General features: G+C 44.2%; 1 protein-coding gene across 3 annotated transcripts in view; it reads left to right on the top strand.

Annotated features, from left to right (window-relative positions):
• Window positions 1–18,076, top strand: part of CREB3L2 (cAMP responsive element binding protein 3 like 2) — a 127,098-nt gene that overhangs the window by 93,250 nt on the left and 15,772 nt on the right. For all 3 annotated transcript variants that reach the window (XM_019031485.4, XM_063708793.1, XM_063708792.1), the window contains 4 exons: window positions 387–571; window positions 2,978–3,124; window positions 4,795–4,853; window positions 7,396–7,464. In XM_019031485.4, the coding sequence (XP_018887030.1) occupies window positions 387–571; window positions 2,978–3,124; window positions 4,795–4,853; window positions 7,396–7,464 (460 nt within the window). The remainder of the gene's footprint in view (window positions 1–386; window positions 572–2,977; window positions 3,125–4,794; window positions 4,854–7,395; window positions 7,465–18,076) is intronic.

Here is an 18,076-nt window from a genome sequence, read left to right as displayed (position 1 = left end):
TTTGTATTTTTAGTAGGGATGGGGTTTCGCCATGTTGGTCAGGCTGGTCACAAACTCCTGACCTCAGGTGATCTGCCCACCTCAGCCTCCCAAAGTGCTGGGATTACAGCCATGAGCCACCTTGCCTGGCCCGTGGTTGCACGTTTATTGGTTTCTTGTATTCACTTCCAGTGCTTCTTTCTGCCAATATAAGCAAATGTGGGTCTATATCCTCTTTCTCTCCTTTTTCATACAAAAGGAGGATTCCCGTATCCACGCTCTGCACCTTGGAGATCTGTCTGGGTCAGCTCATGGAGGCCCCTCGCACTTTAGTTTGCTATGCCACAAATCAGTTCTGTCCTGATTTGTGGCTCTGGGATGGATGAGATGTCCTTCCTTTTTTGCAGCCCCAGTGGACCACCTGCATTTGCCGCCCACCCCTCCGAGCAGTCACGGCAGTGACTCAGAGGGCAGCCTGAGTCCCAACCCACGCCTGCACCCCTTCAGCCTGCCTCAGACCCACAGCCCCTCCAGAGCTGCACCCCGGGCCCCCTCCGCCCTCTCCAGCTCCCCTCTACTCACGGCTCCTCATGTAAGTATGCAGCGGGCATTCCTGGACCAAAGGGAACGCTCTCCATTCATTCCCCTGGGGCTGTATCCAGAGCAGGACCACTCAAGGCTGTTTGGTTTTTACTTTTGTCAAGAAGTTTCTGCTTAATGGCGAAAGCAGAGTGATGTCAACCCTAAAGAACACTTTCTAGGAACTGCCCACACATCTCACCTTTCACTACCACAATTCTCTTCCTTTTCACATGCACACTTCCAGTTTTTATTCATATGTTTATTTTACAGAGCTATAGACATGAGGAATAAAAATTTGGGGTTTTTCTCCTCAAAGTTCTATCATAAATATTTGCATTAATTTAATGGTCCTTGTGACCTATGTCATAGGAAATACCTTTTATATTTTAAAGAAGCAATTTTTGGTGAACTTAAAAATTACTCTGAGATTAATTTCTTTGATGCCTAAAGGTCAAAAACAGTTTAAGCCTTTTCTGTGTGTCATATGACTCTTAACCCAGAAACTCAGATCAGACATCAAGACCCCTCGTTCATCCCTCCCATACATGAGGACACCATAATAAAGAAGAATAGATCGTTAACTCCTTATTGTTCTAGGAGTGAATTGATTTCTATGAAATTTTAAAAATTATAATCAGCTATTTTGAATTTACAATATCACAACTAGAAAATTTAAATGAAATGAGATGTTTTAAAATTCTGTAAGTACCATCCGTCCATTAATTAACATAACTTTGAAAATTTGTATTGATTCTGTCCCTGAAAGTTCTAGATCTGTAACCACATTCTTATATTTCATCGTTACTGAGGACAAGGGAATTCACCCTTCCATTCTTTCTTCACCTTTTCACCTTGAACCTGACTTCACTCCTTGGATTACTAGAATAGCTTGTATCCTATATACCTGTGTGTACTACTATGATCTGTCCATTCTACATGTTTATGGAGGAACTCTTCCCCATGTCAGATGCTTGCCCAACAACTATGTTGTGTTTCCCTGTTACTTGTTGGCACCAAGCCCTGACACCTTTACTCATTATCAGGTATCCAACCCTCCACTGCTTCAAGAACTCCTTACCGACACTAGGCAGTGGCTTCTTCAGTGACTTTTCAAAATACTGCCTTTTGCTTAGAATGCACTCCTCTCTCTTATGTAAATCATCCCTTTTCTTTCAGGAGGCCCAATTCAAATCTCATCTCCTGCCCTAAACGTTTCCTGATCACACAACTCATAGCAGTGTTCTCTTACTTCAAATTTTTAGTACACCACCTTTAGCTAATGTATTAGTCCATTTTCATGCTGCTGATGAAGACATACCCGAGATTGGGCAATTTACAAGAGAAAGAGGTTTAATTGGACTTACAGTTCCACGTGGCTAGGGAAACCTCACAATCATGGTGGAAGGCGAGGAGGAGCAAGTCATGTCTTACATGGATGGCAGCAGGCAAAGAGAGAGCTTGTGCAGTGCAACTCCTGTTTTTTAAAACCATCAGATCTTGTGAGATTCATTCAGTCTCACAAGAGCAGCATGGGAAAGACTCACCCCATAATTCAGTCATCTCCCACTGGGTCCCTCCCACAACACGTGGGAATTATGGGGGATCTAAAATGAGATTTGGGTGGGGACACAGAGCCAAACCATATCAGCTAAGATTACAGTTTAGCATTTAATTACTCTTATCCTTTCATGGGTATCAATTCAGTCTCACAGTCTTGATCACAAGCTACTTGAGAAGTAGGGTTTGTTTTGAGTCCTCCATGGCATTTAGTATGGAGCTAAAATGCAATAGGGACTCTCTTTGATTAATTATAAACATGCCATTCTACTGTGGGTTCCATGAGATGTGCTACTGTTCTTGTCTTCATTGTTGATGGACATTCTGAGACTGCTGAAGCCAGAGGCTTCTGTGGAAAGAGTCTGCAGATGTGTCCCTGGGTGCTCTGCACTCTTAGCTAAAAGTGGAGGAGAGAATTGACTCCTGTTGTGTAGAGAGCACCTTATAAAACTGCATTTTCAGAAGGAGAACAACAAAACTCTTGCACAAAGCAGGGCTGCAAATGAATCCTTCATCACTCCAAGGCCAGGAAATCTCTAGGGATGTGGGAAATGACTTCTCTGCTTTTTCTTTTCATGTTTTAGCGAGTGGGGTGCTTCCCGGGAAATAATGGGTGGAGGCTTCTTTATTCTTTCCCTTGAATTATAATCCCTAGGTTATAACACTCACATGGGGGTGTCTTCCCCATCTTCCCATGCCCTTCAAAATACCCATCTGTCACCCAAAGCAGATGAGGCATCCTTGTCTCAGAGCCTTCTGTAAGACATTGTAACAGATTCTCATCATCCCACTGGCAGGTGATTCTTCAGTGGTCCCAGTTCTTTTTCTTTGACCCTTTTCTGCTCCTTGGTCTGCACAGAAACTGCAGGGATCAGGCCCTCTGGTCCTGACAGAGGAGGAGAAGAGGACCCTGATCGCTGAGGGCTATCCCATCCCCACCAAATTGCCCCTGTCAAAATCAGAGGAGAAGGCCCTGAAGAAAATTCGGAGGAAGATCAAGAATAAGGTGAGCTCTTCAAATCTAGGCACTTCTAGAGCAGAGACTAGCAGAATCAAGTCAGCATCCCCTTCCCTGCCTTCCCAATGGCCAGCACTACTCCATCCCATGGTGGAGACCAAGGCCCAGCCCTTCCCTTCTCTAAGCCCTGGGAGGAGCACCCTCACCACGTGCCCCTCTCTTCCTCCAGCCCGTCCCATCCCTCTTGAGGCCAGCAGACTCCCAAATCAGTATCTACCTCCTTGGTGCCCACGATGATACATTCACTGGTGGGAGGAAGCTATTAGAATTTCCATCTCGTTTTTTTTTTTTTTTTTTAAACTCAGCCTTTTAAATTTTGGGTGTATGATATATACAATAGTTCCTCTAGTAGACATATATATGTACTGTATGTATCTATATAAAATACAGCATATATATGTATTATATATATATAAGATACAAATACATTGCGAGTGCTTGGTTAATTTTTTTTTTCTTGGTAGGGTTTTGTGATTACAAAACTTCTGCAGTTTGCTGGTCTATATTTGGACTCAGTAGTCTCCTACCCCTGGGCCCCTCAGTGCTGAGCAGGGCTGATGAAAACCAGGGGGAGCTGAGGCGCAGGCCTACCAGGAGGGAGGGGGCAAAGAGGGAAGGAAGACAAGAGCTTAGTGTCACTCTATCCATGTGCGGAACCAGCAGCAAGTTGATGTATGACCAAGCCAGCTGTCTTATTTTATAGATGTACTTCAGCCAGCAGAGGTCCAGGAGTTAAACTCATTTATCTGAGACCACACTGATGGTTTGTGAGCCACATGTTCTGGCCTGGCTCTTCACTCAGTGTCCATTTTTTTCTTTTCTTTTCTTTCTTTCTTTTTTTTTTTTCATACAGAGTCTCACTCTGTCACCCAGGCTGGAGTGTAGTGGCATGATCTCGGCTCACTGCAACCTCTGCCTCCGAGGTTCAAGTGATTCTCCTACCTCAGCCTCCCAAGCAGCTGGAACCACAGACATGTGCCACTATGCCCGGCTAATTTTTTTGTTTGTTTTTTGTTTTGAGATGGAGTCTCTCTCTGTCACCTAGGCTGGAGTGCAGTGGCACAATCTCAGCTCACTGCAACCTCTGCCTCCCGGACTCAAGCGATTCTCTTGCCTCAGCCTCCCAATTAGCTGGGATTACAAGCACGCACCACCGTGCCCCGCTAATTTTTGTATTTTTAGTAGAGACCGGGTTTTACCATGTTGCCCATGCTGGTCTTGAACTCCTGACCTCAGGTGATCTACCTGCCTTGGCCTCCCAAAGTGCTGGGATTACAGGCGAGAGCCACTGCGCCCACCATTTTTTTGTATTTTTAATTTTTCACCATGTTGGCCAGGCTGGTCTCAAACTCCTGACCTCAAGTGATCCGCCCACCTCAGCCTCCCAAAGTGTTGGGATTACAGGTGTAAGCCACTGCTCCTGGCCACTCAGTGTCCATTTTACTGGTGGCCTGGTTTGTAGGAAAGTAGGTGTGAGTTTGGCAGCTAGAAACCCGGGAGGACAGACTAGTCAATGAACCAGCAGCTTAAACAAATGGCAAGCAGCCTGCAGAAGTGAGCAGGGCTTTGGTGACTTCTGCGCTAACCACCCTCCCATCTTAACTGGTTTACTTACAGAGCTGGAAATTAATCATTCTCCTCCCACTCCTCTCTCTCAGATTTCTGCCCAGGAAAGTAGGAGAAAGAAGAAAGAATACATGGACAGCCTGGAGAAAAAGTAAGCCTGCTGGCAAACTGTTGTGTTCATCGGGCAGTATGCACAGAGAAATATGGGTGTGCGGAGAATCGGGGAGAAGCAGTTCAATTCCTCTTTCTGGCCACCTTGGAAACCCGGTAGTTTATCAGCTGTGGTTTGCCTGCCACCTAGTGGTTATTTGGAGGAGACGTCTATAATAAAGCAAGAAAGAAGTGAAAGTACCTTAGTAGGCGTTTGAATCATACCACTGCCAGCCAAGGACCCCGGAGTCCTCAGAGACTTCCTTTCAAACACATACAAATATTAACATTCCTGCACATTCCTGAAACTTCTAGCAGGAGAAGCCCTGTTTTAGCCGAAAGGAGCAGTGCTACTTACTCAGCCCCCGTTGACCACACTCCCTCATGCTCTAGAGAGGGCACATAGGGAAAGAAAGATGTCAGGTTGGCAGCCTTTATTTTCCAGCCACTACAATTCATGTTTTTTTTTTGTTTTTTTTTTTTTGCAAAAACACTTGAAGGCAATCTGTGTTCTTTTGAAAAGTCTGTAATATCAGGCGGGCTGTTAGAAAAAGATGAATTAAATACATTTTTGTCTTAGCCCTAGAAATTAGTTGTTTAGCTAACAAACCAAGATATTTTTAAGATGGGCATGAGGCCCCAGACCCAGAAATGAACTTCATGTGGATCTGGGGAAAGGAGTGGATGGTGGTTCCTGGCTGTTTCTCAAAGCTACTACTGAAAGTTTAGTGCTTCTATCACCTGACTTAAGTACTGGTAATGCAGCATTAAGTATAGTTGGCTCTCCATATCTGGGGGTTCAGCGTCCTCAGATTCAACCAACCATGGGTCTAAAATATTCAGAAAAAAACCTCAATAGGCTGGGTGTGATGGCTCACTCTTATAATCCCAGTGCTTTGGGAGGCCAAGGTGAGAGGATTTCTTGAGCTCAGGAGTTCAAGACCAGCCTGGGCAACATAGCCAGACCCCCTAAAAAATAAAAAAAATTAGCCAGGCATGGTGGTGCACATCTGTGGTCCCAGCTACTCAGGAGGCTGAGAGGGGAGAATCACTTGAGCCCAGGAAGTTGAGGCTGCAGTGAGCTGTGATTGTGCCACTGCACTATAGCCTTGATGATAGAGTGAGATTCTGTCTCAAAAAACCAAAGCCAAAACCAAACAACTCAATAAAAAAAAACTACAACAATAAAAAATAATACAACTATAAATACAAGATAACACATATTTACATAGTATTTACATTGTGTTTGGTATTATAAATAACCTAGAGATGATTAACATATACTGGAGGATATGTAAAGGTTATATACAAATACTACACCATTTTTTAATCAGGGACTCGAGCATCTGGAGATTTTGGTATCTGTGGGGAGTTCTGGAACTAATCCCCCCTGAATACCGTGGGAAGACTGTAGTCCCATGCTGTCCCACCATTTTCGATGGGCATCCAGGGTCAAGATGTTCCTATGAAAATCTCTTTACTGTCTCTTTTGGGCATGCGTGCCCCAGCACCGGGATTCCTAGTCCTGGGCTCTCGTCCTGCCCTTTGCTTAAGTCTCTTCACTTCTTATCAGTCCTGGTAAGAGTATAGCCGGGAGTATCCAGATTACTGTAGTATAGAGGGAGAAGTATGATGGGCATTGAGAACACTAGGGAGGAGGTGAGAGGAAAGAGAGTTGTAACACCCTAAAAGAGGGTCATATTTTGTACTGTCACTATTCATCTTTCATTATTCAGGCACTCATCACTCAGCTCCCTCTTTTCTTTTTTTTTTCGGAGACAGAGTCTCGCTCTGGCCCAGGCTGGAGTGCTGTTGCATGATCTTGGCTCACTGCAACCTCTGCCTCCCAGGTTCCAGTGACTCTTCTGTCTCAGCCTCCCAAGTAGTTCGGATTACAGGCACACACCACCATGCTCAGCTAATTTTTGCATTTTTAGTAGAGATGGGGTTTCACCATGTTGGCCCGGCTAGTCTTGAGCTCCTGACCTCAAGTGATCTGCCTGCCTCAGCCTCCCAAATTACTGGGATTATAGACATGAGCCACTACGCCCGGCCCCAGCTCCTTCTATTTTTCTTTCTTTTTTTTTTTTGAGACAGATCTTGCTCTGTCACCAGGCTGGAGTGCAGTGGTGATCTTGGCTCACTGCAACGTCCGACTCCTGGGTTCAAGCGATTCTCCTGCCTCAGCCTCCCGAGTAGCTGGGATTACAGGCACGTGCCACCACGCCCAGCTAATTTTTGTATTTTTAGTAGAGACAGGGTTTCACCATGTCGGCCAGGATGGTCTCTATCTCCTGACCTTGTGATCCTCGTGCTTCGGCCTCCCAAAGTGCTGGGATTACAGGCGTGAGCCACCGTGCCCGGCCTATTTTTTTTTTTTTTCTTAAGTCTCTTCATCCTTCTTTCAATACTTTCCCACACTTCCATGGGGTGGCAGATCCCCCCAACCCTCCTTTTCCTCATCCCCACCTACCTCCACCTTAGCTCCTAGCTTAGTGTTTGCTCTATGGATAATAATTTTCTTCTTTCTCCCTCCTTTGTAGAGTGGAGTCTTGTTCAACTGAGAACTTGGAGCTTCGGAAGAAGGTAGAGGTTCTAGAGAACACTAATAGGTAAGTGTCACTGGACTGAGAGCTGATTGCGCTACCAATGGAAGGTGGGGAAGGAAGAGGATAGAATCCAGAACCAGGGATGGCAGAAAAGTGGAGGAGGTCACAGTGAAAGTGCAGTTGTGCTGAGATGCTCAGCATGGCCAAACTCCACCCACCCGCTCCTGCTACACACACACGCATGCACACGTGCTACTCTTGCACGCATACAAACACATATGCACACATGCTCTCATGTTCACATCCACAGTACACATATGTACACACTCTCATATGCACATACGTGTACACATACATGCATATTCTTTACTTTTCCTAAATGATACAGGATTGAAGAAGAAGCTGATCATGACAAGGACTATGACTAGGGGGTTTAAAAAGAGGCTTGGAGGAGAATAAGATCAACAAGCCTGATTCTCCTGAAAATGACATCGAAATTTAGAGGTGAACGAGGAGGCACTGGCCACTTCATTATAATCTAATTTTAGTAGCAAATGATACTTATTAGTTTAAAAAAAGAGAAAATCATTGGTATTTTTTTTTTCTTTTTTTTGAGGCGGAGTCTTGCTCTGTCGCCCAGGCTGCAGTGCAGTGGCATGATATCGGCTCACTGCAAGCTCTGCCTCCCGGGTTCAAGTGATTCTCCTGCCTCAGCCTCCTGAGCAGCTGGGACTACAGGCATGCGCCACCACCTCCGGCTAATTTTTGTATTTTTTTTTTTTTTAATAGAGATGGGGTTTCACCATGTTGGCCAGGGTGGTCTCAAATCTCCTGACCTCATGATCCGCGCCCCCCCCCCTTGGCCTCCCAAAATGCTGGGATTACAGGTCTGAGCCACTGCTCCCGGCTGAAAATCATTGTTTTTTAAATTAGTTTTTTAAAATTAGCTAGTTTGTTAATTGCATTTCAAACCCATTTTACAAAAATTGTAACGGTACAAAGTTGATAAATTCCTCTAGCACTTGCTGTGCCAAGTGCTATTTTAAGCACTTTACAGCTATGAACTCATTTAGCCCTATGAGGTCCATTATTATCATCCTCACTATATAGAGGAGGTAACTGAAACTCAGAAAGTTTAGGTGATTTGTCCAAGGTCACACAGTAACTGCTAAAGCTGCATTTGAACCCAGGCAGTCTGGCTCTGGAGCCTGGATGTGGGAGGAGTATATGGAGGTTTATGCCTGGCTCATATGCAAGAGAAAGGGGTGAAAGTGCAGGGTTAAGAAACTGGCTTTTGGGGAGTTTCATCCAGAATGTATGTGTTCATGTGCACACATGATACATACCTGTGCTGTGACAATTATTTCTTAGAGACTCCTGTCACCCTGAGTGTTAGAGATCCAACAAATTAAGCAGAGAAAAATGGACTTACTGGGTAAACAAAAATTTAATCAGATTAAGGGTCAGTGTTAATGCCCAATAACAATTGTGCAAATATTAAGGGATCAGTTTAAATCTCTTTGCATGTTATTTGATAATAACAAATTAATTTAATTCCCGTTTCCTGATTCTTCATGGTTTGTTGCTCAAAAAGCCAGCTAATATAGACATAAGCTAAAACTACCGCCAGTGGGATCCCCCTGAAATTTTCTCTGCATTTCTGGGAATGTGTGCTCAGATAGCAGTCAGGGGCAGTTCACCCCAAGTGCTCTGTAAGACAGACTGCCCAAAGGGAGGAAGTGCCACCAACTTAGTGTGGCATTACCTTGATCTCATGAGGCAAGGGAGCTGGTTTCACTGCTTGCCTTTGGCCGTTAGTCTCCTGGGGCTTCCTCTCTTTTTATCTCCACTTCCTCTCCCCTGGGGGGATTGCCTGAGGCAGCTCTGGTTCTCTGGATCCTGCTCCCCCAGCCAAAATATGTATGCATGTTTTTAGCATCCTGAGCCGATAGGCGTTCCCGGCACCCATCCTGGCACTTGCTTCCGCAGCAGCCCCATGTTCATGGGTGGGTGGGACAAATCCTGGCCCAAAAAGGGTGGGACAAATCCTTGGCGAAAAAGGGAAGAGCAAAGACCTCCTTGGAGTTTGTGTTCAGGTTTCGTCCTCTACAGGCTCCGTGTCAGGCCTTCCGTGGGCCACATGGGGGCAGCAGAGGCACAGCAGGGATGTGCTGGGGCGAAGTCCGGGTGTGTGAGGGAGAAGGACCGACCCACTACCTTGCCTGGGAAGTCTCTCCTCTCCTCTGCAGGTGGACTGTGCTGCTTGTTCCTTCCTTCCTTCCTTCCTTCCTTCCTTCCTTCCTTCCTTCCTTCCTTCCTTCCTTCCTTCCTTCTTTCCTTCCTTCCTTCCTTCTCTTTCCTTTTTCTTCCTTCCTTTTCTTTCTCTTCTTTCTCTTTCTTTCTTTTTCTTTCTTTCTTTTTCTTTCTTTTTTCTTCCTTTCTTCTTTCCCTTCCTTCCTTTCCCCTTCTCCTTCCTTTCTCCCTCCCTCCCTCCTTCCCTCCTTCCTTCCTTCCTTCCTTCCTTTCCTTCTTTCCTTTGTCCCTCCCTCCCTCCCTCCCTCCTTCCACATTTTTATTTTTGTTTGCTTGTTTGAATCAGATATCCAAATAAGGTCCATGTGTTCAAACTGTTTGATATGTCCATTGCATATCTTTTTGTCTGTAAGTTCTCTTGCATGTCTTTGCTGTTATTTAGTAAAGGCCGAGTCAGTTGTCCTGTAGAGTCTTCCCTGGTCTTAGTTTACCTGTAATGTCCTTGTGGTGTCCATTAACAAAGTCCTTCGTCCACTACAGACTCTACTTTGTTTGGTTTTGGTTTTTGGTAAGAATTCTTCATAGGTTCCACTACATGCCTCCATCAGAAGGAACATAAAAATTGGTTATTTGGTTCTCCACAATGTATACTTATTGGCTAGAGAGATCAATACATTAGGGGTTTGAAAGTAGCCTTATAGAATTCTATCATTTCTCCTCCAGTTATTAGCAGAATATTTTTCTAAAGCAAGACTCTTCATCGTTAATGAACATGGGTACACAAGTAACCATGAGATGCTGATTTCATTGTCTTTGGGTATATACCAGCAGAGGGATTGCTGGGTTATATGCTAGTTCTATTTTTAATATTTTGAGGAACCTCTACACTGTTTTTCATAATGGTTTTACTAATTTACATTCCCACTAACAGTGTGGAAGAGGTCCCTTTTCTCCACACCCTTGCCAACACTTCTCACGCCTTGTCTTTTTTATAATGATAGTACTAACAGATGTGAAGTGATATCATGTAGCGTTTTGATTTACGTTTCTCTGATGACTAGTGTCAGTGAGCACCTATTCATATACCAGTTGACCATTTTTATGTTTTCTTTAGAGACATGTCTATTCAGATTCTTTGCCCATTTTTTAAAATTGTTTTTTTTTGTATTGAGTTGTATGAGTTCCTCATATATTTTTAATATTAACCCCTCATGATGGTTTATATGGTTTGCAAACATTTTCTCCCAATCCGTCGGCTGCCTTTTCATTTTGTTAATTTTTGTTGTTGTTGTGCAGAAGCTTTTTAGTTTGATATAGTTTTACTTGTTTATCGTATGTTTCGACTTAAGGAAGATGCATACATAATATGTGCTCCTTGTAAAAATAATTTAGGAAAAAAAAGAATCCTTTCACTCAGAGGTATCTTTATGTTTTGGAATATCTTATGTGTATGTATTTATATTGCACATACTTCTTTGTTAAGAACTATTTCCACATAACAAAACACTGGACATATTCTCATACATTTCTACAGGATCTTTGACTTACCATTAAAAATAATCTACCTTGATCAGGCGCAGTGGCTCATGACTGTAATCCTAGCACTTTGGGAGGCCGCGGCGGGTGGGTCACCTGTTGGTCAGAGATCACCTGACCAACATGGTGAAACCCCATCTCTACTAAAAATACACAAATTATCTGGGTGTAGTGGCAGACGCCTGTAATCCCAGCTACTCGAGAGGCTGAGGCAGGAGAATCGCTTGAACCTAGGAGGCAGAGGCTGCAGTGAGCCGAGATTGTGCCATTGCACTCCAGCCTGGGCGACAGAGCGAGACTCTGTCTCAAATAATAATAATAATAATCTACTTCATGCTATTGGGATCTGAGCCTTCCCTGACAGTTTGCTGTTACCGAATGTGACCAGGGCTAGCTTAGCCACCTGTTAAAGCAGGGAAAGTTTTTTGTTTATGTGTTTTGTTGTCAGCGTTATTAAGGCATCATTGACAAAATTGCATATTTTTACAGTATACAATGTAACGATTTGATGTATGTGTATATTGTGAAATGATTATCACAATCAGGCTGATTAACACATCCATCACTCCACATAATTACCTTTTTTTCTTTTTCTTTTTGGTGCCAATGCTTAGCACACTTTTAGTGTATAATAATGCATTTTTAATTACAGTCACCATGCTGTACAGTAGATCCTCAGAATGTATTTACCTTATAACTGAAAGTTTGTATTCTTTGACCAGTTCTCCCACTTCCAGTGCCCAGTGACCACCTTTCTATTCTCTTGTTTCTGTGAGTTTGACTTAAATTTTTCTTTAGATGTAAGTGATACCATACAGTATTTGTCTTTGTCTGGCTTATTTTACTTACAAAGCAGAACAAGTTTGTCAATGTTCCTCTTCCCCTTGGCCTCCTTCCCTGTACTCTGTGCCTTCCCTTGAGTCTCAGGAGCGCAGTGGCTCTGTGTGTCTTCTTCTCCCATTTCTTCTCCCTCTTCAAGACTCACCTCTCCTCATGGTCAACGCTTTTATGGTAGTAATGGCTGGCAATGGATTCATCTGTGATCTTCCCACAGATAATTGTAGTGGGGACCTCCTAAGATCATAATATTTAAGACCTGGCACGGTGGCTCACGCCTGTAATCCCAGTATTTCGGGAGGCCGTGGCTGGTGAATCACCTGAGGTTGGGAGTTCGAGACCAGCCTGATCAACATGGAGAAACCCTGTATCTACTAAAAATACAAAATTAGCTGGGCGTGGTGGCGTGTGCCTGTAATCCCAGCTACTCAGGAGGCTGAGGCAGGAGAATCACTTGAACCTGGGAGGCGGAGGTTACGGTGAGCCGAGATCACGCCATTGCACTCTAACCTGGGCAACAAGAGGAAAACTCCATCTCAAAACAAACAAACAAAACCAGTAGCTTTTAATGTATTTTGGCTTGAGAGGGAAATAGATAAAAGCAGGGCTGCTTCGCTCAAACGGGGAATGGACCTAGAGTTCCTCTAACTGCTCTTCCCCCTTTCTCTTTGTTTTCTGCCGGGGGCGTCTGTGGCACTCAGAGAACACCACAGTAACCAAAATGACTGATGTAAGCATTGGCAATGCCCTGCCCTAGAGCCAGCCATGGGGAGCTGGTGATTGGGGCGCTGGGCAAGGGAAGACGTTGGGACCCTTTACTCACATCACCCCATGCAGGTGACCAGTGTTTGAGCAGTGTGCAGGGCTGGGCTGGGGAATGCACACCTGTGTGTGTGTTCCTGTTGATGCTTCTCATATTATCATCCTTCAGAGGCAGCTGGATGGAAGTAGAACAACTTTGATAAGTGAACAGGATCCTGGGTCACCAGAAATGGGGGGTGGAGAGGCCTTGGGGGCCATTGTTTCATATGCATGGAGTGGCAGGGAAGGTGAGTGGCTGTTTCGTCATTGACCAAATGAAAGAAAATGATACCTCTTTACTTTTTTCCACCCCTATACAATACCCCACAGGGGACTTTCCCATCTACCCAGATGAAAATTTGTGCTCGGATTATGAGTCAATCCTGAGTATGGTTTTGTTTCTTTCTTTCTTTTTTTTTTTTTGTACTGGACTCAGCAGCAGCCACCTAGCCTATTGTTGATTTCTAGATGAAAAGATCTTTTATCTGAGCTATGGAAAGTGGAAGAGGACAGGGCCGGGAGAGTAGATGAGGAAGTCTTTTTCATCTTTCTTCAGTTTTTCTCTGGGAGACTCTGGGAACAGAGCTGAAGTGGTGTGAAAGCACCTTCACACTTCCTTTGCTGAGGTGATCCGCTAATTGCATGCTATCAGGAAATGTGTAAGATGGGAGTGAGATGGTTTCCCAGGGGGCCCTTCTTCCTGTGCTCCATCAAGAAATACAATTTCACTTGCTGGTGTCTGAGCAGTGTCTGTGTGGCTGCTAGAGAATCCTTCTGGCTTTTCTAAGTGAATGCACCTCTCTAAGCTGCAGGCTTTCTGGATGGCCCCACCCTGGTCTCATCCCTGAGAAATCTTGTCATTTTTTCCCACTGGTATAGTTTTCTTCTGCATGAGTGATGCACATACACTGCCCGGCCCATTAGTTGTAGGCATTTGTGGCTCAGTTTGCTCCATTTATTTCTTATTTTGTTCTCAGGCATCTTTAGGGCTGTGAGCTACAGCCTTTCTCCTTGAGCATGGATTTGTAGAATCATAGGAGCTTAGACTTGAGATACACCTTAGATATCATTGTATTGAACTGCTAATTACCTTATTTTACAGAAGGAGAAACTGAGGCCTGGTGGGGTTAAAGTCATCTTAACATTTAGAGGTAGAATGGGGATGAGAACTTGGTCACTTAACTTTTGCACTGGTCCTTACTTTGGTTTCTCTTGCTGCTATACCTCTTGCTCCTTCAAGGACCTTGCCCCAGCAAGAGCCAACTTTAGACCTGGACACAAGGGCCCTTGATTAGGACTCAGTGTTTTAGAGGGCCCTGTGCTGGCTCTCCTTCAGCCATGTCCCCCTCCATGGGATGTGTAGTTGGCAGGACCAAGGGGATGCGTCCATCTGGAGCTCTCACCCTAGCCCTCTAGAGCTTACTCTGGTACCTAGGATCCTGGAATTCCCTGTCCAAAGGTCTTAGCTCATTTCCAGGGCCTATGTGGACTTCTACCCCAAATCTGTTCTCTGAAGGGCAAACCTGGTGACCAGTGGGCACCCCTGAAGCCAATGGGGTAGACAGAGACAGCTCTTTGTGAGGGCTGCATATGGAGTTTGAACCAGGCCTGGTGTGTGCATGACATCCTTCAAAATATGTCAGGTCTGGGATTCAGTTTAGCCTTATTTATAGAAGATATGAGATTCCTGGGTCAGAGACAAAGGATTCTATTGCTCAGCAGACAGTGTGAGCAGCAGCATGTATGTATCAGTTCTCCTTGCCCCCAAGTGCCAGGACAGATCCGGGTGGATGCTGTGCTCTCAGTGGGGATTGTGTCACAGCTAAGGAAGCCTGAGCTTGGAGAATCCACTGCTTTTATAGCAAGCCATCAGTAAGCCTGCTTCTTGCCCAGGGAGAGACATTACCTCATCTGTCCAGGTTACCAGCTTCATAACAACCTTGAGAGGTGGCCCATCATAAAAGAGCAGTGAGAGCCTTTCCATCTTGGCATCCACAGCAGAATGTGTAGGAACACAAGAAGACCCAAGAGACTGTCTCTCTCCAACAGTGTGGAGCAGGCTGAGGCCTGGAGTAATTCTGCTTATACTACCACATCTTGGCAAGCAGCCCTGGGAAGTCCAAGAATTCTGTTCAAACGTGGCCATAGAGGGAGCCGGAAGGAGCAGGTGTTGGGCTGCTTGACTTGGAGAAACCTTAAGATGTGTGGCATGTGGACTTCATTTGTACACTTTCCTCAGACCTCACAGAAGTAAGGGACATGCTTGCCTGACATTTATCTCTATTATTATCAGAAATAAGAATTCCTTAATCTTTCTCTTTGATCTTCCTCTTAGCTATAGTCTTTCTAACTCTACTTTTCTTGTTCTTGACAATCTCTATATGATTCCTATTAAAGGTCTTTCCAGCCAAGTCTACTGGGTTTTGACTGGATTCTGGCTCTTCTGGTCTGTTTGTTTAGCCCACACAGCTGTGTCTGTTTGCACTAATTTTGTGTGTTTGTTCCCTACACACTATTATGGTTTTCTGTGTGTGGGTTCATCTCTTCTCTCTTAGACTGACAATAACTGGCTGAACCCACCCCCAGCTGCACACAAAGAAGCTATTTGAGGACTGATAAATGACCCAAGTTACTCTACTGTACACTTTTACCTTGGTTTTAATTCACTTTTCATTTCTGCATTATCTCTAACTTCTGTTGTGTGAAGAGTGTGAACTTTCTTTCCACGTGGAAATACTTCAAACTTCAAAGGATTATTGGGTACTAAACTAAGTTCCCCAGAGAGATTTAGAAGGCATTTTAGTGTAATTTAGTGTAAAGTTCAAAATTCCACAGCCTCAGTTTTTGTTCCTTGGCCAGTGTTTGTTCCTGGGCCAGTAGCTAATATAGCATTTCAGAAATGCCCTCTGGTTCCTACAAAATAAAAAAGCCTCTTGTAATGTAGCAATTAACACAGGAAGAAAAAGGAGAAAATTTTTACGTTTTTTTTTTTTTCATTTAGGCCAGAGCCCCATGAACAACCTTCAAAACTTAAGTGAAAGGCCATAAACATATAGGTATTTACTCAAGGTTTAGGAATTTGAGCTGATATGGTTGTCTTTTGTGTATGACACACTTTAGTATTTAAATGTCTTTGAGATTGTTCATGATTTTCCTTAAATATCCTTATGAAATGTGTAGAACTTATAATTATTAACATTGTATCCCGCCACCTCCCTGCCCTCCATCCCAGGACTTTGAGGTAGAGGTTTCAGCTGTTAAGACACCCCCTCCTCACCTCAGAACCTCCCAGGCACTAACTCTAGATGTGACTTGGGTGGGGTGGGAAGGGATTCGGGGGGATTTTGCCTCAGAAGGACATGGATGCTCATCTCTTCCATCATGAGGTCACCTGATCGTCACCTGAGTTTTGTTTTTTTGAGATGGAGTCTTGCTCTGTCACCCAGGCTGGAGTGCAGTGGCGTGATCTCGGCCCACTGCAACCTCTGCCTTCCGGGTTCAAGCGATTCTTGTTCCTCAGACTCCTAGGTAGCTGAGATTATAGACACACACCACCACCCCTGGCTAATTTTTGTATTTTAGTAGAGACAGGGTTTTGCCATGTTGGCCAGGCTGGTCTCGAACTCCTGACCTCAAGTGATCTGCTCACCTCAGCCTCCCAAAGTACTGGGATTATAGGCATGAGCTACCGTGCCTGGCCAAGTTTTTTTTTTTTTTTTTTTTTAATTGTGTGCACTAGATAAGTAACACTCAGGCTTTTTTGATTGTACAATTATTTTACATTTTATGCAGTGTAAATGGCACACCAGACTACCACATGAACATGTACGTATACATCATACACCTCACTAATATGAATGCTTCACAAATTGATAGTTCTTTACAGCATACAATGCCCTCTGATACTGTGTATTCTATTTGACTTGATTTCATTAAAAACATATACCAGTCACAACCCAATTGATTTCACAAACCCACAAATGGTTCATGATTTGGAATTTGGAAATGACTGCTCTAGGTGCTTCCATAAGGCTGTGAAAAAGTTCCTTCATCTCTGAAGGAGGCTGATTTACCCAGGGAGTAGTTTACACGCATACATATGGGCACACACACATATGTGCACCCGCACACACCACTTCCCAGAGAGTTCCATTTCTAAGATGTGTTGTAAGATTTGATGGAAGTATGTCTGGCTGGGTGCGGTGGCTCACACCTGTAATCCCAGCACTTTGGGAGGCCGAGGTGGGCGGATCACCTGAGGTCAGGAGTTCAAGACCAGCCTGACCAACATGATGAAACCCCATCTCTACTAAAAATACAAAAAAAATTAGCCAGGCGTGGTGGCATATGCCTGTAATCCCAGCTAGTCAGGAGGCTGACGCAGGAGAATTGCTTGAACCTGGGAGGCGGAGGTTGCAGTGAGCCTGGATCACGCCACTGCACTCCAGCCTGGGCAACAAGAGTGAAACTCCGTCTCAAAAAAAAAAGAAAGTATGTCTACAGAGAGGGCCTAAGTTGAAGCTCCCAACACAGCAAATAATTGGGAACCACCATTTTTTTTTTCCTGCTCCTGGTTTCTGACTCCAGTGGGAAATTAGGTTCCTGAATGTTCAAAGTCCAACATTCAATAACTGTATGACTGTTCTCATTCTTTCTTTTGTAAATAAGGAAACACACACAAAAAGCAAAATTAAACCAAAGACAAAGAAAACATGAGACTGTTGATGCATTTCCCAGTTATTGTAAGATTGTGTCTCCCACTCTTGGATTCTTTTGAATGTTTTGCCCAATTTCCTTTGATATGCCTCCCAAGATACAGGGTGATGGTTTATTTTGGGCAAGGCTGGCAGCTGCTTTCCACTGCTCTTTTGCAAGGAACTGCATGAGGATAGCCACTGAGTTTATTTTTACATCTCACCACAGGACAAAATCCACATTTTCAATCAAGTGTTGGACACTCCAATTTAACAAATTGTGAAAAATCTGTTGGCCCAGATAAACGTATGCTAAGAGTATTCCTTCCTCTAAATTAAGATTTTGTTCCCGGAAGCCCAAGAATTCATTAAGGCCATAATTAGCCATGATCACTGATGATTTAAAATACAATAATAAAGAGGAAGTTTATACTGAGCTTCATAGGCACCATTGGATCTGTCCTGCGGTTGACTTTTTATAGCTGTAGTTTAAAAATAACTTTTCCATTTCATCTGCTGGCTGTCTTTTCTCCACCCAGCCCTTCATGCAAGTA

Source organism: Gorilla gorilla, chromosome 6 (assembly GCF_029281585.2).
Source record: "Gorilla gorilla gorilla isolate KB3781 chromosome 6, NHGRI_mGorGor1-v2.1_pri, whole genome shotgun sequence".
Taxonomy (NCBI): domain Eukaryota; kingdom Metazoa; phylum Chordata; class Mammalia; order Primates; family Hominidae; genus Gorilla; species Gorilla gorilla.
This window is presented reverse-complemented; position numbering and strand designations above follow the sequence as displayed.